The sequence below is a fragment of the Dasypus novemcinctus genome, chromosome 7 (genome assembly GCF_030445035.2).
Source record: "Dasypus novemcinctus isolate mDasNov1 chromosome 7, mDasNov1.1.hap2, whole genome shotgun sequence".
Classification (NCBI taxonomy): domain Eukaryota; kingdom Metazoa; phylum Chordata; class Mammalia; order Cingulata; family Dasypodidae; genus Dasypus; species Dasypus novemcinctus.
Genome location: NC_080679.1, coordinates 28,157,583 through 28,184,339, shown reverse-complemented (window position 1 = coordinate 28,184,339; position 26,757 = coordinate 28,157,583). Strand labels below are relative to the sequence as shown.

Here is a 26,757-nt window from a genome sequence, read left to right as displayed (position 1 = left end):
ATTTGAAGAAATAATGGTACAAAATTTCCCAACCCTATTGAAAGACATAGATATCCATGTCCAGGTAGCACAACATACTCCCATCGGAAAAAATCCGAATAGACCAACTCTGAGACACATACTCATCAGAATGTCAAATGCAGGGAAGCGGATCTGGCTCAATGGGTAGAGCATCTGCCTACCACATGGGAGGTCCAGGGTTCAAATCCAGGGCCTCCTGACCCATGTGGTGGGCTGGCCCATGCGCAGTGTGCAAGGAGTGCTGTGCCATGCAGGGGTATCCCCCACATAGGGGAGCCCCACATGCAAGGAGTGTACCCCGTAAGGATAGCTGTCTTTCATGAAAAAGCACAGCCTGCCCAGGAGTGGCACCACACACTCAGAGAGCTGGCGCAGCAAGAAGACACATCAAAGAGAGACAGATTCCCGGCGACACTGACAAGGATACAAGCGGACACAGAAGAACACACAGTGAATGGACACAGAGAGTAGACAACTGGGGGGGGGGGGGGGGGAGGAGAAATTTTTTTTTAAATCTAAAAAAAAAAAGATTGTCAAATGCTACAAACAAAGAGAATTCTGAGAACAGCAAGAGAATAGCAATGCATAACACAAAAGGGATACCCAATAAGATTAAGTGCTAATTTCTCACCAGAAACCATTGAGGCAAGAAGACAGTGGTCCAATATTTAAGCTACTACAAGAGAAAAACTTCCAGCAAAGAATCTCATATTCAGGGAAATGGATGTGGCTCAACCAATTGGGCTCCTGTCTACCATATAGGAGGTCCAGGGTTTGATGTCCAGGGTCTCCTAGTGAGGGCAAGCTGGCCCACTTGGTGAGCTGGCCCATGCAGAGTGTGGGAATGTGGTCCCACGCAGGAGTGCCGCCCTGGGTGGAAATGTTGCCCCATGTGGGAAAGCAGCCCCACATAGGAGTGCCGGCTGATACAGAGAGCTGGTGCAGCAAGGTGATGCAACAGGAGACACAGCGGAGAGAAAATAAGAAGACATAGAAGAACAGGGAGATGAGGTGGCACAAGAGAATAATCGCCTCTCACCCACTCCAGAAGGTCCCAGGATCAGTTCCTGAATCTGCCTAATGAGAATACAAGCAGACAAAGAAGAACACAGAGAACTGACAATGGGGGGAACGGGGACAGGGGGCCGGAAATAAGTAAAAATAAATCTTTAAAAATATAAAAAGAATCTTATATCTAGCAAGACTTTCTTTAAAAAATGAGAGTCAGAGTAGAATATTCACAGTTAAACAGAAACTGAGAGAATTTCTAAGAGACCACATTTTCAGGAAATACTAAGGGGTGTGGTAGAACCTAAAAAGAAAAGACAGGAGAGAGAGGCCTGGAAGAGAGTCTAAAAATGAAGATTATATGAATAAAAGTCACTGAAAGTGTCAAAAGAGTGGTGAAAATAAAATATGATAGATAAAACTCAAATAGGAATAAATTTAACCAATGATGTAAAGCATTTGTATTCAGAAAACTGCAACTCGATGTTAAAATAAGTCAAAAAGGCCTAAATGACTGGAAGAACATTTCATGCCCATGGATTGGAAGACTAAATACCATTAAGTTGTCAGTTCTACTCAAATTGATATACAGATTCAATGCAATCCCAATAAAAATTCAACCAGCATTTTTAAATAAATTGAAAACATGATCATCAAATTTATTTGGAAGGGTAAGGGGTCCTGAATAGCCAGAAACATCATAAAAAGGAAAAGTGAACCCTCATCTGCAGACTTAAGTCATATTACTTAGCTATAGTGGTAAAAATAGCATGATACTTGCATAAAGACAGACACATAAACCAATGGAACCGAATTGAGGGTTCAGAAACAGATCCTCACATGTATGGTCAAGTGATTTTTTACTAACCTGTCAAACCCACACAGCTTGAGCAGAACAGTCCATTCAACAAATGGTGCTGAAAGAATTGAATATCCATAGCCGAAAGAAGAAAAGAGGACCACTACCTCACACCTTATCCAAAAATTAACTCAAAATGAATCAAAAACCTAAAAATAAGAACAAGAACCATAAAACTTCTAGAAGAAATTGTAGGAAATTATTTTCAAGACCTGGTGGTAGGTGGAGGATTTTTAAAGTAAATAAGAGGAGGACTGAGATGGACTACTGATGTTTAATGTATGTAGAAGTTTTACATAACTTTACTTTAAAAGTGTGGAAGTATATAGAGTGCATGGTAACACACAGTGAGTAACAGCTAGTTTATAAATGGTGATGTAACTGAAAATGGTAGTCTAGGTATATAAATGTCAATTGACAGAATGCTAGAGAATAATCTCGGAACTGAATAGCACAGTAAACCAAGAGGTGGATGAGAATTGTGGTTGATGGTACAGATGGAAGAGTGTCCTTTGTGAGCTAGAGCAAATGTACATCACTACTGCAGGGTGTTGGGAATGTGGAGAAGCATGGGAAAAACACAGCTGGAGTGACCTGTGGACTGTGGTTAGCAGTAATATAATATTCTTGCATCTATGTGAAAGATGTACTGTGTTGATAATGAGGCAGTATGGAAAATGTGAGCCAAACTGTGGACATGGTAACTATCAGATGATATTATCTTATCTGTAGCAAATGTTCTACCAAAGTGTGGTGTGTTGATAGAGGGCTGTTGTTCAGGAATTCTGCACATGTACATGATTGTTTTATATGTTTACAATTTCTGTCATAAAAAATATATTTAAAAAATAATAATAGGGTGGGTTGGGGGGAAGACACACCAAATGTAAGGTAAGGACTATGATTGGTTGTAGGTTTTTGACAATATTCTTTCATAATTTTTAAAAAACTTCTCGTGACTATGCAAGGTATTGGAGGAGAGTTGATGTATGGGACTCCTGTATGATGTTATGCATGTTTGCTTTGTAAGTTCACAACTTTTACTATATACTTAATTATTTATCTATATTCATATATAAATGACATAAAGATAATAATAGGGAGGGTTGGGAGAAAATACTTTGGTTAGTAGTAATATTTTTGACAATGCTCTTTAATCATTAGTTAAAAAGGTTTAAAACAGTGTAAGGTGTTGGTGGTAGGGTGAGTTATGAGAGTCCTGTATGATGTTATATATGTTTTATAAATTCACAACTGTTATTATATAGTTATTGTTTATGAGTAATATACTTCAATAAATTAATTTTTAAAAAAAGCAAATAAGCAAGGAGCAGATGTGGCTCAGGCAGTTGAGTGCTTGCCTTCCACATGAGAGGTCCCAGGTTCTGTTCTTTGTTCCTTCTAAAAAAAAATACAAACAGATAATGAGCAGACAACTAGCAATAAACAACAAGCAAAAACAATGAGCAGGGAAATGGATGTGGCTCAAGCAATTGGTCTCCTGTCTACCATATAAGGAGGTTCAGGGTTCGATACCCAGGGCTTCCTGGAGAAGGCAAGCTGGCCCACGCGGAGAGCTGGCCCACATGGAGTGCCACCACACGTAGGACTGCCACCCCATGTGGAGAGCTGACGCAGCAAGATGATGCAAAAAAAAAAAAGACACGGGAGAGACAATAGAAGGCTTACAGGAAGTGGATGTGGCTCAACTGTTAGAGCATCCACCTACCATATAGGAAGTCCAGGGATCGATCCAGGGCCTCCTGGCCCATGTGATGAGCTGCTCCTTACACAAGGCTGCTGCGCTCAAAGAGTGCCATGCCACGCAAGGGTGTCCCCTGTGTAGGGGAGCCCTACGTGCCAGGATTGCACCCCACAAGGAGAGCCACCACATGCAAAAGAAGCGCAGCCTGCCCAGGAGTGGCACCACACACATGGAGAGCTCATGCAGCAAGATGATGCAACAAAAAGAAACACAGATTCCTAGTGCCACCGAGAATGCAAGTGGACACAGGAGAACACAGCGAATGAACACAAGAGAGCAGACAAGGGTTGGGAGCGGGGAGAAATAAATAAATATTTTTCAAAAAGCAATGACAATGGGTACAAACAATGAGCAAACAGACAAGGATACCATCTGGGGGGAAAACACATTAGAAAGGAACAGATGTAGCTCAGGTGGTTGAGCACCTGCTTTCCATGTACGAAGTCCTGGGTTCAATCTCCAGTACCTACTTAAAAAAAAAAAAGTGGAAGAAGAAGTGGTCTTTTTCACATATTTACTTAATCCACTCTAGAATTTTGCTTTTGGTCCCTTCACCTTTGGGCTCAGTGGGTTTGGAGGTTCTGTCTCCCAAGGGAGGAATACTTATTCCAGAGAGCATAGACAGTAAATTGGTTCCATTAAATTGGAAGCTAATGCTTCTTCCTGGCCATTTTGGGCTCCTTGTGCCATTGAGCCAGTGGCAGAAAAGGGGTTTACAATATTGGCTGAGTAGATTGATCTAATTATCAAGTGGAAATTGGGTTGCTGCTATACAAACAGGAGCAAGGAGAACTTCATCTATGTCCTGTGGATTCTCCAGGGCACCTCTTAGCATTCCCATACCCAATAATCACCAGTGGAAAACTGTAGCAAAGCAATAAAGACAGGACCAGTAAGGGCTCAAATCCTGTGGAAATGAAGTTTTGGGTCATCCCACCAAGAATCCCCTCCAGCCAATGTATTGGCAGAGGGTAAGGGGAACATGGAATAGATGGTGGAAGAAGGCAGCTATGAGTACCAGCCTAGCCTCACAACCACTGCTGAGGTAGGGTCTGTAGCTATTGTGGATATTTTATGGTAATTGGTTATAGCTCCTCTTCCCCCACTTCCATACTATCTGCTATGAAAAGCACTGGTGATGGCTAATTTTACAATTCGATATGGGGTTGGTAACTAGAGCACTTTGTACCTCCCGAGTTTCCCTCCCTGCCCCCATCCATTTTCTGCCCTTGAGTTCCTTGTGCCCCAGGAACCTAAACCCATGGACTGTATCACCCGGCTCATTGGTGCCGGCTTCCTCTTGGGTTCGGCCAGTGGAAGGCACTCACAGGAAATCAGCATGCAGAGGGAGAGAGTTTGGGTTTCTCTCCTCTAGACTATATTTTCTCATTTTCTGGCTAGGGCTGCTTCCTTCTAAGACAGCAGCTCTGGGCCGGTGTCCTCTTTTCCATGGCTCCAGTTCTCACTGGGTTCAGGAAACTGCCACTTTTCCCCCTGCCTTTTCAAGCAGGGGTGGTAAGGACTCCTTGCTAACTGGTAGCCTCCAGGTATTTCTAGCTTCCTTTTTGTTCCCTGCTCACACCCTTCACTGAAGTTTCCTGAACCGTCAAAAAAAAATAAAATAGGTCATTCAAAAAAGAAAACAAGAAATAAATGTTGGTAAGGATGTATAGAAATCAGAACACTTGTGCATTGCTAGTAGGAATGTGTAATGGTGCAGCCATTGTGGAAAAGTTTGGTGGCTCCTCAAAAAAGTTAAACAGAAATACTATATGACTCAGCAATCCCACTTCTAGGTATATACCAAAAGAATTGAAAGAAGGGACTCAAACAGATATTTGTATACCAACATTCATAATGGCATTATTAATAATATCTGAAATGTGGAAAAAAACCAAGTGTGCATCAACAGATAAATGAATAAACAAAATGTTTATACACACACACACACAGTGGAATATTATATAGCCATTAAAAAGGAAGGAAGTTCTGGTACATGTGACAACTAGATGAACCTTGAAAACAATAAGTGAAATAAACCAAACACAACAGGACAAATATTGTATGATTCCACTTACATGAAATATCTAGAATAAGCAAGTTCATAGAGACGAAAAGCAAATTAGAGGTCACCCGGGCCTGAGGGTGGAAGGAGTAGGAAGTTATTGCTTGATGGTACAAAATTCTGTTTGTGTTTATGAAAAAGTTCTGGAAATAGATAGTGGTAATGGCTGTACAACATTGTGAATGTAATTGACACTGACTTGTACACTTAAAAATGGTAACTGACTAGTTTAGTTTTATGTTATATATATATTGCCATAATAAAATTTTTAAAAATAAAAAAGTAGAAAAAAAAATTGAGGTCCAGGGCAACTGTTTTGCAGTTACAATATATGGCCCTCGGGCAGCCATGAAAATGTGCTGCTCAGATTTGCCAGGGGGCGGCGGGGCTGGGGGGGGATTGTAATTGACTGACAGCTCCTGCTGTTGCACCTCTAGAGCCACTCCTGCATTCACACTGTGGCCACACTTCTCCCAGGCTGCTCCCAGCCTGTGAGCAGAGCCAAGCCATTAACTTGGGCCTGTTCCTGAGAGATAAGGGGCTGTTCCAATGGGTGAATTTGACTCAAGAACTTCCCCTGAGCCTGGTCAACCCTGCTGGAATGTTCAGCAGTTTGAGATTCTTCCTGCCCATTCCTCCTTCCTCTCCTCTCTTCTTCACAGTTCTCTGACCTTCATTACTGCCACATTCAGGACTGGCCCTGAAGCACAGTGGAGAGGTAAAATCTTCCTAATGGGTGGATCTGCAAGCCGTGTGTCTGGTGTCCACATTGGAAAGAAAAGTGGCCTAAGGTGAGAATATCTACAGATTCCTGAACAGAAGCCAATGGCCTGGCCACTTGGCCAGATAGCTAGAAGGAAAAGGACTAGAAGATTGGAAGTCAGAAGGTCCAGGGTAGCGACATGTGGATGAGTACAAGGGAGTGGGCACAAAGTATTATTTTTGTCCCACACAGTAATGCCCACCAGAAGCATCCATCAAGGAAGAGGCACTAAACAACCAAGTAGACCAAAATGACTCAGTCAGTTGATGTTAGCTGGTCCTCATCACTGGCTACCCCAGAACTGGCCCGATGGACTCACACAGAGAGGAAAGCTGCATGGGCCCAAGAGCATGGACTCACACTTACCAAAGCCAGCGTAATTATGGCTGCCTCTGAATGTCCAAACTATCTGCAACAGAAACCAACCGTGAGACCATGATATGGCAGTATGCCTTAAGTTGACCAAACAGCCCCTGGGTGGCAAGTTGACATTGTGCCGGTTAAGATTGCTCCTCAGCCCTATGGAAAGGGATCAGGGCCCTTTAAGCAGTTCTTCTTTTGCCAGTTGGCAATGAAGCTTTGTCAGTAGAGGGCGATGGAGAGACATCTTAGGAAGAGGAAGGCATTTCACCCTGACTGGGCAGTGCAGGCAGCTTCTCCAGTGCCAGGATCCTGCAGGGCATCATGGTCAGCAGTTTCCCCTGGCACCTCCCACATGTAATTTAGTAGTAGAGACCTCTGATTAAGTGTCTCCCCATGAACAGATTTCCCTTTGCCCTACAAGGCAGATTTCCAGCATGTTCTGGGAACACACACCACAGTAACTTCTCTGCCATCCAGTGAGCCGGGGGGGGGGGGGGGGGGGGGGGGCGTGCCCTCTCAACAACATCTCCATGTCAACCCGAGGGAAGATGGAGAACTCCTCTTCAGGTGCTCCAGCTCAGCCCTAGTGATAGTGACTGCCTTATGCTGCCATTCTCATTTTCTTTAGAGTACTCTTTAACTCCCTGTTAGCCAATCCTCATCACTCCAATCCCATTATACTTAGTAATTTTTTATATTAAACCATCCCTGTTCAGATGACTATGGTCTGTATCAGACCCCATGGTGACAGATGCCTATTCCAGCTATGGGCTTGCCTTTCCTGCCTGCAGGGACTCAGACATCACCACTCTGGGGCATATGGAAAGCCTGTCCACACAAGCTTGGAATTCCATGTAACAGAGCATCCAACCAGATGACCCACTTCACGGTAACAGAGGTGCGAGAGTGGGCCCAGGAACACGGATCCCCTGGGTGGTATCGCATACTGCACCGTCCAGAGGCAGCCAGCCTCACAGAAGGCTAGAACAAGCAAGGTCCAGCTCAGGTGCCAGCAACCCTCTGAGAAGATGGAGTTTCCTTTTTCAGGATGCTGTGTCCCCACTAGGAAGAATGCATGGTCTGTGAAGCAAAGAGTGGACACAAGAGTTGTCCTGTTTACTGTCACGACCAATGATCCCCTGTGGGATTTTGTGCTTTCTATCCCTGCAGTTCTGGGCTCTGTAACATTGGAAGTCCTGGTCCCAAAGGGGGCAACTCTGCCTGAGGTTCAGCAAGGATCCTATTGGACTACAAACTGGCTGAAGCCAGGGCACGTTGGACTTCCTGTAGAATGAACATTATGGCCAGGGTAACTGACTCAGCAGGAAGAGGTAGGGCTGCTTTTACACAGTGGGAACAAAGAATACATGTGGAACCTAGATCCACTGCAGTACCTCCTGGTATTCTCTTGCCTCATTCTAACAATGAATGCACATGTGAAGCCACCCTGGCCTGGGAAAGTGCAACTGTGCTGCAACTGGAGATGCTTCTTATCCAATCCTCTCTTTCCCCTCCATTTGACAAGTGGCAGACTTGCTTCAAAATCTGAAGGCTATCTCTCGTCTCTGGCTCTCTGTCCTTTATCTTCCACAGGCACATTTCCCAGTGAAGCTCATGCACGTCTTATTCTGTCTTGGCATCTGCTTTTCAAAGGACCGAAATCAACACAAGCCACAAACCAAAAGAGCAGTGTATTTGGAAGATAATTTCCCCAAGGGTCATCTATCACCAAACTCTTTTTTTCTTTTAGGAGTTACTAGAGATTGAGCCCAGGACCTTGTACATGGGAAGCAGGCACTCAACCGCTGGGCCTACATCTGCTCCCCACCAAACTCGTTTACTGTGAATAATTATAGCATGCTTTTTGGTTTCCATTTGATGTCTTCTAGTCTTTTTAAGCACCATGACCTCATCCTTGGTAGCACTTAGTACAAATGCAAATTTTGAATTTAAAATGTGTGTGGCTTGATTAATAGTTTCCCAGCTGCCCTCTCTTTTGCTCTCATGTAAGCTTCATGAAAGCAAGATCAAGTTTTTTGTTTTTTTTTTGCTAGGCATGCCTAATTTACAGCATAATGCTAAGCACACAGTAGGAGCTCAAAATTATTAGTTGAATGAATTATTAATCCTGTTCAGGAATAGTCAGTATACAACAAAATTTACTTTAATAAGCATGGTAGCAAAAGAATATTGTTGACATTATTAGGATGTATACAGAAGTCTCAGATAGTATACTTGAGATTCTAGATTCCAGACACAGGGAAGCAGATTACGCTCAACTGATAGAGCATCCACCTACCACATGGGAGGTCCAGGGTTCAAACCCAGGGCCTCCTGACCTGTGTGGTGAGCACCTGCGTGCTGATGCGCGCAAGGAGTGTCATGCCACGCAGGGATAACTAATGAGATTAAGTGCTGATTTCTCACCAGAAACCATGGAGGCAAGAAGACAGTGGTCTGATATATTTAAGATACTACAAGAGAAAAACTTCCAGCCAAGAATCTTATATCCAGCAAGACTGTCTTTCAAAAAAGAGGGCAAGATTAGAATATTCACAGATAAACAGAAACTGAGAGAATTTCTAAGCAAGAGATCAGATTTTCAGGAAATACTAAAAGGTATGCTAGAGCCTGAAAAGAAAAGACCAGAGAAAGAGGCCTGGAAGAGAATCTAGAAATTAAGATTTTATCAATAAAAGTGACTTAAGTGTCAAAAGAGTGGTGAAAATAAAATATGACAGATAAAACTCAAATAGGAATAAACTTAACCAATGATGAAAAGCACTTGTATTCACAAAACTGCAACCCAGTGTTAAAAAGAAATCGGAAAAGTCCTAAATAACTGGAAGAACATTTCATGCCCATAGATTGGAAGACTAAATATCATTAAGATGTCAATTTTACTCAAATTGATACACAGAGTCAATGCAACCCTGATAAAAATTCCACCAGCATTTAAAAAAAAAAATTGAAAACCCAATTAGCAAATTTATTTGGAAGGGTAAGGGGTATGGAATAGCCAGAAACATCATAAAAGGAAAAGTGAACCCTCATCTCTGAACTTTAAATCATACTACCAAGCTGTAATGGTAAAAACAGCATGGTACTGGCATAAAGACAGATACATAGAGCAATGGAACCAAATTAATGGCTCAGAAACAGACCCTCACATGTATGGTCAAGTGATTTTTGACTAGCCTGTCAAACCCACACAGCTCGGGCAGAACAATCCATTCAGCAAAATGGTGATGAAAGAAGTAAAGAGAACCCCTATTTCATACCTTATCGAAAAATTAACACAAAATGGATCAAAAACCTAAAAATAAAAGCAAGAACCATAAAACTTCTAGAAGAAATTGTGGGAAAATATCAAGACCTGGTGGTAGGTGGTGGATTCTTCTCTTTTGTGATTTTTTAAATTTTTAGAATTTTAAAAATTTATTTCTCTCCCCTTCCGCCCATTGTCTGCTCTATATCCATTCACTGTGTGTTCTTCTGCATCTACTTGCTTTGTCAGGCGGCACCAGGAAACTGGTGCCTTTTTGTTGTTGTTGCATCATCTTCCTGTGTCAGCTCTGTGTGTGCAGTGCCACTTCCGTGCAGGCTGTACTTTTTCACATGGGGCAGCTCTCAGCAGGGTGCACCCCTTGCGCATGGGGCAGCCCTATGCAGGGGTGTCCCTGCTTGGCATGGCACTCCTTGCACATGGCAGCACTGCACATGGGCCAGCTCAACACATGGGTCAGGAGGCCCTGCAGATCGAACCCTGGGCCCTCCATATGGTAGGCAGATGCTCTATCAGTTGAGCCACGTCTGCTTCCCAGTGGTGGTTTCTTAATGGAGATAAGAGAAGGACTGAGATGGACTACTGATGTTTAATGTATGTAGAAGTTTTAATTAGCTTTACTGTAAAAGTGTGGAAATGTATAAAATGGATGGTAAAAATAGTAATAGCTAGTTTATAAATAGGGATGTGGCTGAAAATGGTAGTCTAGGGATGTAAATGCCAATTAACAGATGCCAAATGCTAGAGAATAATCTAGGAACTGAATAGCATAGTAAATCAAGAGATGGATGAGAATTGGCTGATGGTACAGATGCAAGAGTGTCCTTTGCAAGCGAGAGCAAATGTATATCACTACGCAGGGTGTTGGAAACGCATGGGAAAAATACAACTGGAATGACCTATGGACTGTGGTTAGCGGTAATAATATAATATTCTTGCATCTTTGCCAAAGATGTACTGTGTCGATAGTGGGGAAGTATGGAAAATATGAGCCAAATGTATACTATGGACATGGTAACAATCAGATGATATTATCTTATCAGTAACAAATGTTCCACCACAGTGTGCTATGTTGGATAGAAGGGTGTTGCTTGGGAATTCTGCATATGTGCCTGATTATTTTATAAGTTTGCAATTTCGGCCATAAAAAAATATATTTAAAAAATAACAATAAGGTGCTTTGAGGGAAAAACACACCAAATGTAAGATAAGGACTACAATTAGTAGAAATGTTTTGACAATATTCTTTCATAATTTGTAACAAAAGTCTCACGACAATGCAAGGTCTTGGTGGAGGGTTGATGTATGGGACCTTTATATGATGTTATGCATGTTTGTTTTGTAAGTTCACAACTTTTACTATACACTTGTTTATGTACGTTAATATATAAATGACAAAGATGATAATAATAGGGAGGGTTGGGGGAAAATACTTTGGTTAGTAGTAATATTTTGACAATGCTCTTTAGTCATTAGTTGAAAAGGTTTAGCAACAATGCAGGTTATTGGTGGTAGGGTGAATTATGAGAGTCCTGTATGATGTTATATACATTTGTTTTGTAAGTTCACAACTATTACTGTACACTTATTGTTTATGTATGTTTGTGTGTGGGTAATGTATTTCAGTAAATTAATTTTTAAAAAAAGGACTCTAGTATGAAGACCAAGACCCTTCCTGGGTCATGCCTTACCTGAAGTAAACTCATCACAGGGTCCTCCTTACAATAGGTTTATACCCACAGGAATGGATTAGCTTTAAGAACATGATTTTCTGGGAGTATGTGTAGTTGCAAACCACCACACTGGTTTTTCCACATTAGTGTGGGTTCATCATAGTAATTATCTTCCTCCTATAAGGCATGGAGAACCTAACAGGAAGAAAGTGAAATAGGTAATATCAATGGTGATTGGAGAGAATAAAACTCTGGTTAGCCAGGGAACAGTAGGGAGAAGGGTTCTAGGGTCCACCAAGGACTGATGAGTGAACACTGAGATCCTGGGCTGGTATTGTTAGACCAAGATGGTTATGTAGGAGCCAGTCTATGCTGGGGCCAGCTGATGCCAGCTTGCAAAAGCCAACTGTTAAATTTTTAGGAATTCTGAGAGGGAAGCAGATGTGGCTCAAGCACTTGGGTGCTCACCTACCACATGGGAGGTCCTTGGTTCAGTTCCTGGTGTCTCCTGGAGAAGAAGGGCAAGACAGCAAGCTGACCTGTAGGCTGTCGTGGCAAGCTGATGCAACAAGATGATGTAACAAGGAGACACAAAGAAGAAACACAATGAGAAACACAGCAAAGCAGAGAGTGGAGGTGGCTCAAGTGGTTGAGCACCTCTCACCCACATGGGAGGTCCCAGGTTCAGTTCCTGGTGCCTCCTAAAGACAAGACGAGTACACAATGAATAGACACAGTGAGCACAAACAATGGGGTGGAGATGGGGATAGATAAACAAAATAAATCTTTAAAAGGAAAGAATTTTGAGAACCAGTTTTTTAAATTTTTAAAAAATTTTAAAAAGATTTTTTATTCATTTCTCTCCCCTTCCCCTCCCCCCCAGTTGTCTGCTTTCTGTGTGCATTTGCTCTATGTTCTTCTGTGTTCGCTTGTATGCTTGTCAGCAGCACCAGGAATCTGTATCTCTTTTTGTTGCAGCATATTGCTGCGTCAGCTCTCCGTGTGTGTGGTGCCACTCCTGGGCAGGCTGCATTTTTTTCACATAGGGTGGCTCTCCTTGTAGGGGTGCACTCTTTGTGCTTGGGGCTCCCCAAAACGGCGGACACCCCTGCGTGGCATGGCACTCCTTGCGTGCATCAGCACTGTGCATGGGCCAGCTCCACACGGGTCAGGAGACCCTGGGTTTGAACCTGGACCTCCCATGTGGTGGCGGACGCTCTATCAGTTGAGCCACATCTGCTTCCCTGAGAACCAGTTTTTAAACAGAGCTCCCTGAGAACCAGTTTTTAAACAGAGCCATCGTTAAAATTTTTTTTCTTCTTTCTCCTCCATCCCGCTCCCTCCCATTGGCTGCTCTCTGTGTCCATTCACTGTGTGTTCTTCTGTGTCTGCTGTATTCTCATTAGGCAGCTCTGGGAACCCATCCTGGGACCTTCAGAAGTGGGAGAGAGGTGATCATTCTCTTTCTATACCTAGGCTCCCTAGTTCGCTGCATCGCATATTGTCTCTTATCTGTGTCTCTTTTTTGTTGCATCATGTTGCTGTGTCAATTCTTAAATTTTTTTGTTTTTTCTTTTTTTACGTATTGGGGCCAGGGATTGAACTCGGGACCTTGTATGTGGGAAGCCGGCACTAAACTCAACCACTGAGCCACACTGGCAGCCCTCAGAGCCATCATTAAAAGAGGTTAGGAAGCCAATGTGGCTCAGTGATTGAGCTTGGCTTCCCACATACAAGGTCCTGGGTTCAATCCCTGGCCTGGTAACCCCCCCCCCCCAAAAAAAAGGGAAGTAGATATAGCTCAAGTAGTTGAGCTCCTGCTTCCCATGTACAAAATCCCAGGTCCAATCCCTGATACCTCCTAAAATATCAATATACAAATAATAGAAGTATAAATATAAATAGATAAATATATATATTGAGCAGATGTAGGTCAAGTGTTGAACACCTGCTTCCCACATAGGAGGTCCCAGGTTTGATCCCCAGAATCTCCTAAAACAAACAAACAAACAAACAAGCAAACAAATGAAAAGAGCAACCTGGAAGATCCAGTGTAGCTCATTGGTTGAGCTCCGGCTTCCCACATAAGAGGTCTGGGGTTCAATTCCTGATCCATTACCTCTAAAAAAAAAATAACATGGGGAACAGATGTTGCTCAAGTGGTTGAGCACCTAGTTCCCAAGTACAAGGTCCTGGGTTCGATCTCCAGTACCTCCTAAAAAAAAAAAAAGCAATTCTCATTGGGAAGCAGATACAGCTCAGTGGTTGAGCACCTGCTTCACAGGTATGAGGTCCTGGGTTCAATACCTGGTACCTACTTTAAAAAAATTAATAATGCATAAAAACCTAAGAAATGAAACAAAAACAAAAAAATTTAAAAAGGAAAAACAAAAACTGAGCAAAAGAAAAAAAAAAGATAATGTAATAAGCTTACACCTAAAGAAATTAGATTAAAACACACGTAATAGAGTATCGGATGTGCCTCAACCATTTGGGCTCCTGTCTACCGTATAGGAGGTCCAGGGTTCAATTTCCAGGGCCTCCTGGTGAGGGCAAGCTGTCCCACGCCGAGTGCTGGCCCATGCTGGAATCCCGCTCTGTGCAGGAATGCCCTCTTGCGTGAGAACGCCGCCCAGCACGGGAAAGCCGCCCCGCATAGGAGAGCTGGCGCAGCAAGATGACACAACAAGAGACACAGAGGAGAGAAAATAAGATGTAGCAGAACAGGAAGTTGAGATGGCGCAAAAGAGTAATCGCCTCTCTCTACTCCAGAAGTTCCCAGGATCAGTTCCTGGAGCCTCCTAATGAGAATACAAGCAGACACAGAAGAACACACAGTGAATGGACACAGAGAGTAGACAACAGGGGGAGGGGGGGATGGAGGGAGTAGAAATAAATAAAAATAATCTTAAAAAAAAACACAGGTAATAAATATTCTAAATTCATGACTTCGTCATTTTTTTACTGCATCTTCTTATCATTTGTGCCCTTGAGGTCATTTACATCATATCTATTTAGTGGATATACTAATACTATATTATGGTATGCTCTGAGCCTCTCTCAATTCTGATCTCTTCTCAACATCTGACATCACAACGGTAGCTTGAAGTCAGCCTTGGTAGGAGGATTTACACGACAGAAATGGGGAAGTGCCACACATCAGGACATTTCCCCCTGAAGGGCCAAGTGCTCAACATATACCACCACGCCAATGCCGGCCAGGGATACTTGTGGGGAGGAAATCACCAAAAAGAAGAGGCTGCCTATGGAGCGGAAAAGTGGGGTTAAAGTAAAGAGAAAGAAACGCTGCTTTTTTCAGAATTTCATGGAGAGTTCACAGAGAAGGTAGGGCTTGAGTGAGGCCTTAAAAGATGAGTAAGACTCAGATTGAAGGGAGAAGAGAGGAGGTAGCATTTGTGGCAGTGGGCTGAGTGTGTAGGGATGTGGATGAGGGGAATTCCACACGAGCGTTCCTTGAAGGTGAAGGTATGGGCAAACGCAATTAGAGCCAATACCGGGAAGCTGGTGTCCAACAGTCCTAACGACGTGTGACTCAAAATTGCACATTCCTATGTATTGACCCAAGGTGGCATTTCCAAACCACAATGTGCAGAAAAACAATAAGGAATCCTGTCTGAAATACAGACTCATAGATTCATTCTCATTCTTTACAAATGGAATTGGTATTTTTAACAATCACTCCAAATGATTCTAATGCAAGTGTCCACGGCACAACCACACATTGAGAAAACTGATTTCAAGACTGGGAAAATCACATGAAACGTGGGATCTTCTTGAAGAAATGGGAACCTGAATTTTTGGAGATCAAGCCAAGGAAAACAGTTGTGCCTCACTTTATACAACAGCTGTGTTCTTGACAAAAATGTCTGGGATCGAATTTTTGTAAAGCATCTTACTTTCAACAGCCTGGAGGCTTTCCATTTTAAAAAATCATGTGGTAAATTTCCTGTTAAGTAAATAACTGTCCCCTGCCAAATTACTCAATGTTCATATAATGATTGTGATTAAACAGACATATCTGTGGATTAAAGTGCAAGACATATGTTAGTAATACTTCCTTGCTATTTCAGAGTTAATTATTGGTGTGTGTTTATGGTACTACAATGGATGCCAGTTGGGACTTTAATAGGAAGACAGTGTCCCCATCAAAACAAGATGATGGGGGGAGCGGACGGATGTTGCTCAGTGGTTACTGCCTGTTTCCCATGTAGGAGGCCCTGGGCTCAATCCCTGGTACCTCCTAAAAACAAAAAAAACAAACAAACAAAAAAACCCCAAGGTGATGGGGTAAAATATTTGGAGAAGTATATCGTGGTATATAAATGTAAAACATTGTTGTTAAATATCACAATTAAAAGAGACTCTGAGGTGAATTTTACTTTATCTCTTATATCCAGAGACTTTTATGCCTGGTAAATCATATACTTTAAAATGAGCAGCTGGTACTGATACAGAAAGGGAAATAGCTACCTCACCTCCGAAGGGAATCATAAGTTAATAGAAATTTAATTTGCTAAGACAAAGAATGAATATATGCAATTTGTTAATGGCACTTCATATGTATGGGTAACTGCCCGAAAAAACTGATTGAAAGCAGAATACTGAACCCTGATAAACTTTTTTGTTTGTTTGTTTTTTGTTTTGTTTTGTTTTCTGTATAAAAATCCCAGGATTAAAGTAGGGAAGAGAGGAAGAAAGGACACACTTCTTGGTGTAGGGAAATAGGGGGCAGGAGGATATGCCTCAAAAGGAGGAGTGGGAGAGGAATGTCATGAAGGCAGAGATTGCTATCTTAGTGGCGGGTCTCTCCACTCAAGTGTCCAAAAAGGGGAAATGACAGCTTCTCTTCCTTCTCTTGGTCCTTTTGCAGTCACTCCATTGCTCATTCCGGATTACCTTCTCCCTTTTGTAGATAAGAGTGCTGCAGGGCTTAGAAGGCAGAGACTCGCTTGTGTGGGTGAAAAGTCAGCATTTCCAGCACCAGCTGTGCTCTAGACTCCCCCACCTCAGGCACCACCAACTGCACTGGGCCGGGCCCTCTAGGGGAAAAGGCATCTCTGGCTAGAGACACATCTCAGGGCCAGTCTTCCTCTGGGGGTAGCCTGATCAGATCAAAGATTTTGCCTAACTGGTCAGCTTCAGAGTTTCCACAGAAGAGAGGCTTCCGGCGAAACATCTCTGCGAAGATACAGCCAACACTCCACATGTCCACAGGCGTTGCAAATGTAGACTGTAAAAGTACTTCGGGAGCCCAGTACCAGAGTGTAACAACCACAGGCCTAAGTGCCATCTGGTAGCTGTAGATTCTGGCCAGGCCATAGTCAGCCAGCTTAACTGTCCCACCACTTGTCACCAGAATGTTCTCTGGCTTCAGGTCTCAATGACAATGCAATTGGCATGAAGGAAATCCAGGCCTCTTAGAAACTGGCGCGTCAGATCCTAGATGGTCTCTGCTGGCAAGCCTGAGGGGGTGCCTTGTCCAGATAAGTCCTTAGGTTTTGGTCCACATGCTCAAACGGCACGGTCACCTTGGTCTCCTGGTCCGTTGGGGCTGTGGCACAGATATCCATCAGCCAGACAACGTTAGGATGTTCAGAAGCCTCCAGCCGCCTCAGTAAGGCCACCTCACGAAATGTGCTGATGGGAAGGCCTCCTCCACTGGGGACTCTCACGCTCTTGAGGGCCACAAAGTGGCCACTGTGGGGATCACGGGCCTTGTACATGGTCCCACAGTCACCAACACCAATCTCTGCCACTGGCTCATATGGAGGGGTGGCCATTCTCAGATCAGGGAAGACCTTCACCCCAGGGCGAGAGCGGCGGGGCCTACCCGTTATCAGGGCCCAGGAGCCGATGGCTGTGGTGCATACACTCGAGCTCAGGCAGGCCCGTTTGCAGGGCCCAGGAGCCGATGGCTGTGCCGCATACACTCGAGCTCAGGCCCGAGTTGCTGGACGTGCCGTGCCGGACTGCAGGCAGAGGCCGCAGGCTAGAGAGGCCCCCTCTCCCCCACCCTCACCATATGACCAGCTGCCGAAGAGGCGCATGCAAACTGGGGGAGCGGGACGAATGCCGGACGTTCAGGACACCCCAGATAAACTTTTAAACCCTTAAAATGTCTTTATTTTGTATAAATTTTAATATATCTTTTTTTTGCATAAAAAAGGAGAAACAAAGAGAAAAGGAGTCAAATCAAGCACTGCAAATAAATACTACATATAATAACTTTATTTTTCTTTTGAATTAAAGGTTTTACACAAGTTTGACTTCATGAACAAAAACCACACATCGATAATTACCATAAAGCTTTACTGATTCCAACGTATTTGCCACCAAAAATCAAGTCATGGTAAAACTCTTGTTGTAAAAATCAGAATTATGCCACAATTTGGGTTCGCTCTCTACTTTTATAATTAAATAATAATGTCTGAGAGTTCATGAAATCTCTAATATAAATTTAGATTCCATTTTTCAAAGACTTTTCTTAGAAAATAAACATAAATCATAAAGTATGTTAACTTCCATTCCTAAAAACAAACAAACCAAAAAAAAAAAAAAACCAATTCTTTAAGCCACAGGTTAAAAGGCAATGCTTAGGATTTAAAAATGCATTTGTTTCAGGAGGAACAGTTATTTGCATAGTTATAATTGATCAGAAAGTGATGTTTCCATACAAGTAAGAAGCTCATATAAAGTACATGTAAAGTATTCTCAAGCTATTAAGGCACTCAGAGACAAAGGACACCTCCTTGTTTCCTTAGCTTACAGTTTAGCTTTCTGCTTATAAGACGCCTTCCTCCTTTTGACCATGGAAAGATCCCCTGTTCCCTCAGGCCAGTTGTCATGATCTGTTAATAAGCGCAAAACCTTATGTTACTTGCAAATCTGTTGACCTCATTTGTCCTGTTAGTTTCCACCAAATGCTTTTTGCTGTCTTACCTGGCTGACCCCCTTTCTCAGCAGGAAAAAGGAAATTATTAAGATGAATGCACAGGTTTTGAGCAAGACCTAGATTTGAATCCCAGCTCTGCCTCTTTCTAGCTTTTCCAAACCTGGGAAAGTTACTCTTCCTGAACCTCAGTGTTCTCATCAGTTAAAAGTGATAACAACAGCTACCTTTGAAAACTGTGGAAACAAACATAACTGGTCTTTCATGAGATCACGGAGTTGCTACTTTTTGGTTATGTGAGACAACAAATTCCTTTATTGATCAGGCCAGCTGGAGGTACAACTAAAGGCATCCTATCTGACACAGGACTTTGTGTGCATCGTCTAATTTAATCCTCCCAATAGCTGTATAAAATAAATACTGTAAGTGTCTGCATATAGAAAAGAAAATGGAGGCCTACAGAAATTAATATCCTGATAAGAGGAGAGGCATCCCAGGCATTCTTCCTCCAGGGCTGGCAATCTTAAAGAAAATGCTGTATATTCCCACCCATCACTGGGGGCAGGGGAGGGGCGTATATTCTTTCGCTTTCCTCAAAAACTTAAAAAATACTTTGTACTGATAAAAATACTGTTAGATTTGCAAAAGAAAATCATTTCATGGTGACAAGAGAAGCAGTCACACAGAACGTCTTTCCCTTTCTAAAGGAAAAATAACACACCACATCACAATAAATACACAATTCTACTGGTGAGGGGCATAGAAATGTTTTCTCCATCCTCCCTATTTTAAATACTATCAGGAAAAAATATCGGATAACCAGGTAGGCATTTCTTTCTTTCCAGTTGAACTCCTTAAATAAAACCATAGTATCTTATGCACATCACATTGATGTTATTAGTAAAGAAATAAATATGGCAGGGAAAATAATAAAACTAGAATTTTATACTAATCATTTATTAATACAAATAAGGTCTTAAGCCTTGATTAGATTTATCTGCACATAAATGTGTACGTTGAACCTCTGTCTCTGATGTGAAATTCAAATAAGCATGTATTATATCAACCATATTATAATGTACTAGTTCAAATACATTTGTATATATTTACTTTATTTCTCTCCCCTTACCCCTTGACCCCCCTTGCCTTGGTTGTCTGTTCTCTGTGTCAATTCACTGTGTGTTCTTCTGTATCTGCTTGCATTCTGGTCAGCGGCACCGGGAATCTGTGTCTCTTTTTTTGTTGTGTCAGCTCTCCGTGTGTGCTGTGCCACTCCTGGGCAGACTGCGCTTTTTTTGCGTGGGGTGGCTCTCCTTATGGGGCACACTCCTTGCACGTGGGGCTCCCCTACGCAGGGGACAACCCTGCATGGCATGACACTCCTTGTGCACATCAGCACTGCGCGTGGGCCAGCTCACCACATAGGCCAGGAGGCCCTGGGTTTGAACCCTGGACCTCCCATGTGGTAGGCGTATACTCTATCAGTTGAGCCAATTCCACTTCCCTACATTTGTACTTTATATCCTTTTCAACATTTTTTGAGTGATTTGGGGTCTTTAACTTGGGCATGTCTTCTAACTTCTCTGGATCTGTCTTGCAAAATTAAGATATTGGGCTATCTGATTTTTTAGTATCTCCAGTCCCAAAGTTCTTTGATCTAACACAGATATACACTCACTTACATAGAGACGTTTGTGTATAATTTCTATATTTTGTTGTGCCTTATAAAATTATTTGACTGATGGACTGAATAGCTTGGCTACAGTAACTTCATGTGGTTTCACTCAATATATATCACAAAGAAAGCACAAAATGGCACCATATCACCCTTCCCAGCCTAGCAGGCCTGATTAGCCTTCTCAGATATTCAAGCCACTTATCAGAGGAACAAAGAGGAATTAAACCTTAAAAATATGGCAACCTATATATTGTACATATATGTATATTGAGGATATTTTTTAGGGTTCAAATTCTACCAACCTAGACACACACACACAATTTTAATATATAAATATAAATCTACGTTCTATAATAAAGATAATAAGATATTTTCTGTGGCTAGGAACATTTCCTTTAAAAGTCATATCATGACTAGACACATTTTGCTCACTTTGATGTGCTATAAGAGAAAATCCATATCTGTTCAGTAATTACTTAAAAATTTTTTAAAAATCTGAATATAAAGGCATAGAGTTAGTGACCACTCATTCCTTGACTACTCACCTGGTATTGTCCATGAATGGTTGTACAGGGACTGACCCCCATCCACCTCTATCAACTGTCCAGTGATATAGGATGCTCCAGGAGACAGCATGAAGCATACAATGGAGGAGACCTGCAAACAGAAACAAACACACACATACATAAAAGCAGGTAAGTCTTCATTTTTAGCTGCTTCACATTTCTGAATAAACACATTTCAAAGCACATGACTGTACCATGAATCCTACAGTGCATATCTACCATGATCTGACAGTATACTGTCAACTGTCTTTTTCTATTTGAGCATCATTAAAATCAGTTAAGGGAAGTGGACGCGGCTCAAGCAATTGGGCTCCCGTCTACCATACAGGAGGTCCAGGGTTCAATTTCTGGGGTCTCTCCTGATGAAGGCAAGCTGGCCCACGCAGAGTGCTGGCCCACATGGAGTGCTGGCCCATGTGAAGAGCTGGTGGAACAAGATGACGCAAGAAAAAGAGACACAGGAGAGACAATAAGAGATGCCACTTCAGGGAGCTGAAGTGGCGCAAGAGATTGAGCACCTCTCTCCCACTCCAGAAGGTCCCAGGATCGGTTCCTGGTGCCACTGAAAGAGAAGACAGGTAGACATAGGAGAATGCACAGTGAATGGACACAGAAAGCAGACAGTGAGCATGGAACACTGGGGGGAGGGAGGGATAAATAAATAAATCTTAAAAAAACCGACCAGATAAATGACTGAGGCAAGAGATGAAGAAGGAGCCTTAGATAGTGTCAAACTGCACAATGTGAAAAGCCAAACGGGAACACTGTGCTTAATCTGCTCTTTCCCATTTCAAACAATTCCGTTCTTTCCACACCTTTTCTTACCCACCACAACCCCACTTTTCGCCATGAAATGTCCCTTATATATTTTGGTCCCTGTAACAGTCAATGTGTCAATATTAATAACCTCATGTTCTGGGTTCCTCAGTTCACAGTCCTATCATGCCACCACCACAGACTACAAGAACTTTCTACAAGAGGGACTTTAGAGTCCCACTGCATCCCCTAAAAATTCAGATAATTGTCTGATGAGTTTAGCAACACCTACTCTCAAAGAAAAAGAGAGAAACCATTTCACGGAATATAATGGAACTCTCACGGGAGGCCGAGGCACAGGTCGGGTTTCTCCAAGGGAGACCCGAAACATTGGCATTGGCATCCCTAGGGATGCTTACTGGACCTGCAGCTTCCTGGACCCTGCTCTACAGCTTCCCAATTGTAAGTTCTGGGATTGCGGCTCCAGCTTCAGATTCTGCAGTGAGCTTTAACATTTTAATGAGCTCCCACAAAAACAAAAACAAAACAAAACAAAAAAATGAGCTCTAGGAAGGACAGTTGGTTGACCTGATAGAGCCTCCCCCTACCACATGGGAGGTCCAAGGTTCAAACCCAGGGCCTCCTGACCCGTGTGATGAGCTGGCCTACACGCAGTGCTGATGCGCGCAAGGAGTGCCGTGCCACGCAGGGTTGTCCCCCACGTAGAGGAGCCCCACGCGCACGGAGTGCGCCCCGTAAGGAGAGCCGCCCAGTGCAAAAGAAAGTGCAGCCTGCCCAGGAATGGCACCGCACACATGGAGAGCTGATGCAACAAGATGACACAACAAAAAAGAGACACAGATTCCCGGTGCCATTGACAAGAATACAGGCAGACACAGAAGAACACACAGTGAATGGACACAGAGAGCAGACAACGGTGGGGAAGGGGAGAGAAATTTTTTTAAAAAAGAGCTCCCAAGGAGGTCTGGGAATAGGATGAGACAAGAACGATGCTTTCTTTGGGTGCAAAATTTAAGGGTAGCGTAAGTGCAGAGTTGAGCCTAAGAGTGATGCCTCCTTACACGTTGCACCCACATTGTGCTTGCTTCTCACCTGCTCTCGCCCTGTACAAAGAGCTGTAGTAGTCCTGACTATGTGTTCAATGGCTCTGCCTCTTTGAGATTCTGAGATCCTGGATGGCAAGCACAGCCTCCTCTCCATCCTTATAGCCCCAGAAGCTGGTTTAGAACTGCGCTGTCCGAAACAGAGGCCACATGTGACTACTGAACGCTTGTAATATGGCGAGGTTGATTCGAGATGTACCATAAATAAAAAATACACACTGGATTTTGATAACTTCTTGTGGATAACATGATGTAAAATATCTCTTTAAGAAACTTATACTGATTACATGTGGAAATGATAGGGTTTTGGACATATCAGGCTACATAAAATATTATTAAATATAATTTTATATCTTCCTTTTTTTACTTAGTGTGGCTACTAAAAAACTTAAATTATGTGCTCTCTGCTACTACATGCAAAGGGCTTGAAAGTCATCACTCTTATCTTCACAACAAGAAAAATGCTGAACAAACAAAACCAACAAGTCTTCTCAGATCCACCAGAGAGGGCAAGCCACTGCCCCAAAGCTTAGAGACACAGCATCACAACTTACAAGGAACAGACAGTCAGTACAGCCAGAATCAGGAGGAACACTGAGTTGCAACTGATGAAGTGCTGGTCCTTGAGAGTTAAAAGGAAACTGGGTCTCCGACTGAGTGGGAGGGGAAGCTATATTTTAGTGAATTTTACCTCCAGGAACCCCACCAGGTTCTAATACTAAATACAGTAAACCAATCCCTCTTGCTTCTTCCAGCAGCACAGGAATAATCAATCACTTTGAAATATTCCTAGAGTGTTATCTTTTGTTTTCTGGAACAAAGGCTGGTCACTGAGGAAAACTACTTTATAAAAGACTTATCTGACCCTGTGAAAAGACAATTAACCAACTCCAGAACCCCCATCCCCCACCCCATCTCATAGAAGATGCTAAAAACAAAATAAAACACTAAGCATCCCTCCTAAAAGACACAGGCCAAGTTCTCTGGCTCACCAAGAAAATGAAGATTTCATCAAAAGATTACAGAAAACTTCCCATCTCCAACCTTATCACCATTCAACTGTGCTTCAGGGTATTAAAAGTAAATTACTACTGAGAGAACTACAAGGTAGACTCTATTTTAGAAGATTTCTGGGAAAACCCAAAGATACCAGAGAAGACAAAAAAGAACACTCAAAGAAATTGAAACCTCTGACACCTACAGCTACAGTAAACGCTAAACACATAAAAATAAAACCTCACACTCAATACTTACGTGGTCCTATTGCCAGATACATCATGCCCAGTTTTCAAAAAAAATTATAAGGCATGATAAAAGATAAGAAAAAACACAGTCTGAAGAGACAAAGTGAGCATCAGAAACAAACTTAGATTTGGCAGAGATTTTGGAACTATTAGACCAGGAATTTAAAGTAATTAGGATTAACATTCTAAGTGACCTAATGAAACTAGCAGATAACAAGCAGATGGCTAATATAAGCAAAGAGATGGAAACTATAAGAATCTAAAGGAAATGCTAGATATATAAAAACAAAACAAAACACCATAAGGAAAATACATAATGCCTTTGATGGGCTCATCAGTAAATGGAACATGGCTTAAGAGAATCAGTAGGGAGTACTGAGTTCCTAGCCAAGGGAGCTCTATCACAGTCCCTAAAGGAACAGTAACAATCCCCCAAGTGCAACGGCAAAGACCAAAAAAGAATGAAGATCCAACAATGAGCTCTTGATACTAATGACTACACTTGTGAGGCTGTGCACCTGAAATAAGAACAAGGCCTAGAGCTGCACGGTGCCTAAGAGTTACCTCCTGAGAGCCTCCATGTTGTTCAAATGTGGCCAGTTTCAAAGCCAAACTCAGCATGTAAATGTGTTGCCTTCCCCCCAGCGTGCGACATGACTCCCAGGGATGAGCCTCCCTGGCACTGAGGGATTACTACCAAGTACCAGCTAATGATGTAACTAGAAAATGACCTTGAATAAAAGGGTCAACTCGGACCAGCAGAATATCTCAATCTACATATAATACCAGGAGTTAAAAATGCTTTTTGACCTGAATCAAAGGGGGAAATGGAAAGGACAAATGAGTTTATACAGCTATGAGTCTCCAAAAAGAGCCAGGAGGTTATCAGAGGGGTTACCCTTATGCACACCTCAGCAGAGTCCCAAAGACAGATAAAGTAGATACAACCCCGGGTATTGGTTTTTCTGAGGGCTACAGAGATCCACAGGTTCTATGGTCATGGTAGATGGAGTTCAGTGCCATGTCATTTGGCCCTACTTTGGAGTTTGTGTTTCTGTGTGATGGAGCTGGACTTAGTTGTGATCTTTGTTCACAAGCCTCTCCTGTTACTTTTACTGGAACTGTAGTTGGTGCTGGGGTTTACTATACCCAGGGGACCTGAATCTCTGAACTGACCATGTGATAGCCAGGCCCTGAGCCTCAACAGACTTCAGCTCCTACACTCTGGTTTATTGGACTTACCCCACTCAGCTAACATGGAGTTGAAGGAGGTCAACCAACACACCACGGAGCCAAGAGTACCTACAACTGAAAGCAGAAGGATTGCATCCAGCATCATGTGGAATCTAAGCCCCCTCTTGATATAGATGTGGAGTGGACACAACCATTTCAAGTTCCACAGGATGGAGGAATAGAGTATGCATTAGGGTGGGCTTACTGATATTTTATTCATGAACTATTGTGACTAGTAGTCGAAGAAAATGTGGCATTGGTGTGGAGAAAGTGGCCATGGTGGCTGCTGCGGGTAGGGAGTGGGAGGAAAAGACAAGACATGGGGGTGTTTTTGGGACTTGGAGTTGTCCTGGGTGGTGCTGCAGGGACAGTTACCGGACATTGTATGTCCTCCCATGGCCCACTGGGTGGAATGTGGGAGAGTGTGGGCTATGATGTGAACCATTGACCATGAGGTGCAGCGGTGCTCAGAGATGTATTCACCAAATGGAATGAATGTCTCATGATGATGGAGATTGTTGTTATGAGGGGAAGAGTGGGGTGAGGGGGGTGGGGGGGTATATGGGGACCTCATATTTTTTTAATATAATATTAAAAAAATAAATAAAGACCAAAAAAAAGAGGGGGAAACAAAGAGAGGGAGAGAGAGAACCAGTGACTTGAAGATATGTCCAAAGCTGAAATGCAAAGAGAAAAATGAATGAAAACAAAAGAGGATATCCAAAATGGTTATACGAGTACAAAAGGTATAAAACAAGTATTATGAGAATACCAAGAGTATAAGAAGAGAGAAAAGAAGAGACGACATATTTGAAATAACCATCACTAAGAATTTTCCAAATTAATGACAAACACCAAACCACAGATCTGGGAAGCTCAGAGAATACCAAACTGGAGGACAGGAGGCAGTACAGACAGAAACAAAATAGCATTTGCTATTCTAAAGCAAACACCAAGACCTAAAGTAACAGACAAGGTAGCTGTACAGTCATTCAAATATTGCTCCCACCTGCCCTTTTCTCTGCTGAGTCCTTAACTCCTTTCTGGCCACTGGCTCTTTCCCATCAGCATTTTGTTCTCAAATTTATCTTACCTTAAAAATGAATACCCAAACTCTCTCTTATTCTACATCTCTATCTACCACCATCTCTCCTTCCCTTCACAACCAAACTTTTTGAAGGAATGATCTACCCATCAGTAATTGTCAAGAACGTGGCTGGTAAAACCCAGGTATTCCTGAGAACTTTTCAGGGGTTTGTGAGGTCAAATTATTTTCACAATAATATTAAGACCTTATTTGTCTTTTTTCACCATGTTGACATTTGCACTGATGGTGCAAAAGCCATGGTGGGAAAAACTGCTGGAGCCTTGGCACAGATCAAGGCATAGCAGAGAACTGTACTAGAATTCATTCTAGTTACGGTCATTATATTCTTCCTCAGG

At 42.6% G+C, this 26,757-nt stretch overlaps 2 protein-coding genes and 1 pseudogene across 2 annotated transcripts in view; all 3 read right to left on the bottom strand.

The window, feature by feature from the left end:
- LOC139439298 (peroxisomal trans-2-enoyl-CoA reductase-like) overlaps positions 1-11,851 on the bottom strand; it is a 145,113-nt gene extending 133,262 nt beyond the window's left edge. The window contains exons 1-2 of the mRNA XM_071216135.1: positions 11,822-11,851; positions 6,848-6,890 (exon numbers count right to left, since the gene is read on the bottom strand). Coding sequence (XP_071072236.1) covers positions 6,848-6,890; positions 11,822-11,836 — 58 coding nt within the window. The 5' untranslated portion in view covers positions 11,837-11,851. The remainder of the gene's footprint in view (positions 1-6,847; positions 6,891-11,821) is intronic.
- Positions 11,852-16,111: 4,260 nt separating this feature from the next.
- LOC101439744 (cyclin-dependent kinase 4-like) lies at positions 16,112-17,917 on the bottom strand (annotated as a pseudogene).
- A 117-nt stretch (positions 17,918-18,034) lies between these two features.
- Positions 18,035-26,757, bottom strand: part of PECR (peroxisomal trans-2-enoyl-CoA reductase) — a 54,165-nt gene continuing 45,442 nt past the window's right edge. Inside the window, exons 8-9 of the mRNA XM_058300162.2 lie at positions 20,937-21,048; positions 18,035-18,672 (exon numbers count right to left, since the gene is read on the bottom strand). Of these exons, the coding sequence (XP_058156145.1) occupies positions 18,587-18,672; positions 20,937-21,048 (198 nt within the window). The 3' untranslated portion in view covers positions 18,035-18,586. The remainder of the gene's footprint in view (positions 18,673-20,936; positions 21,049-26,757) is intronic.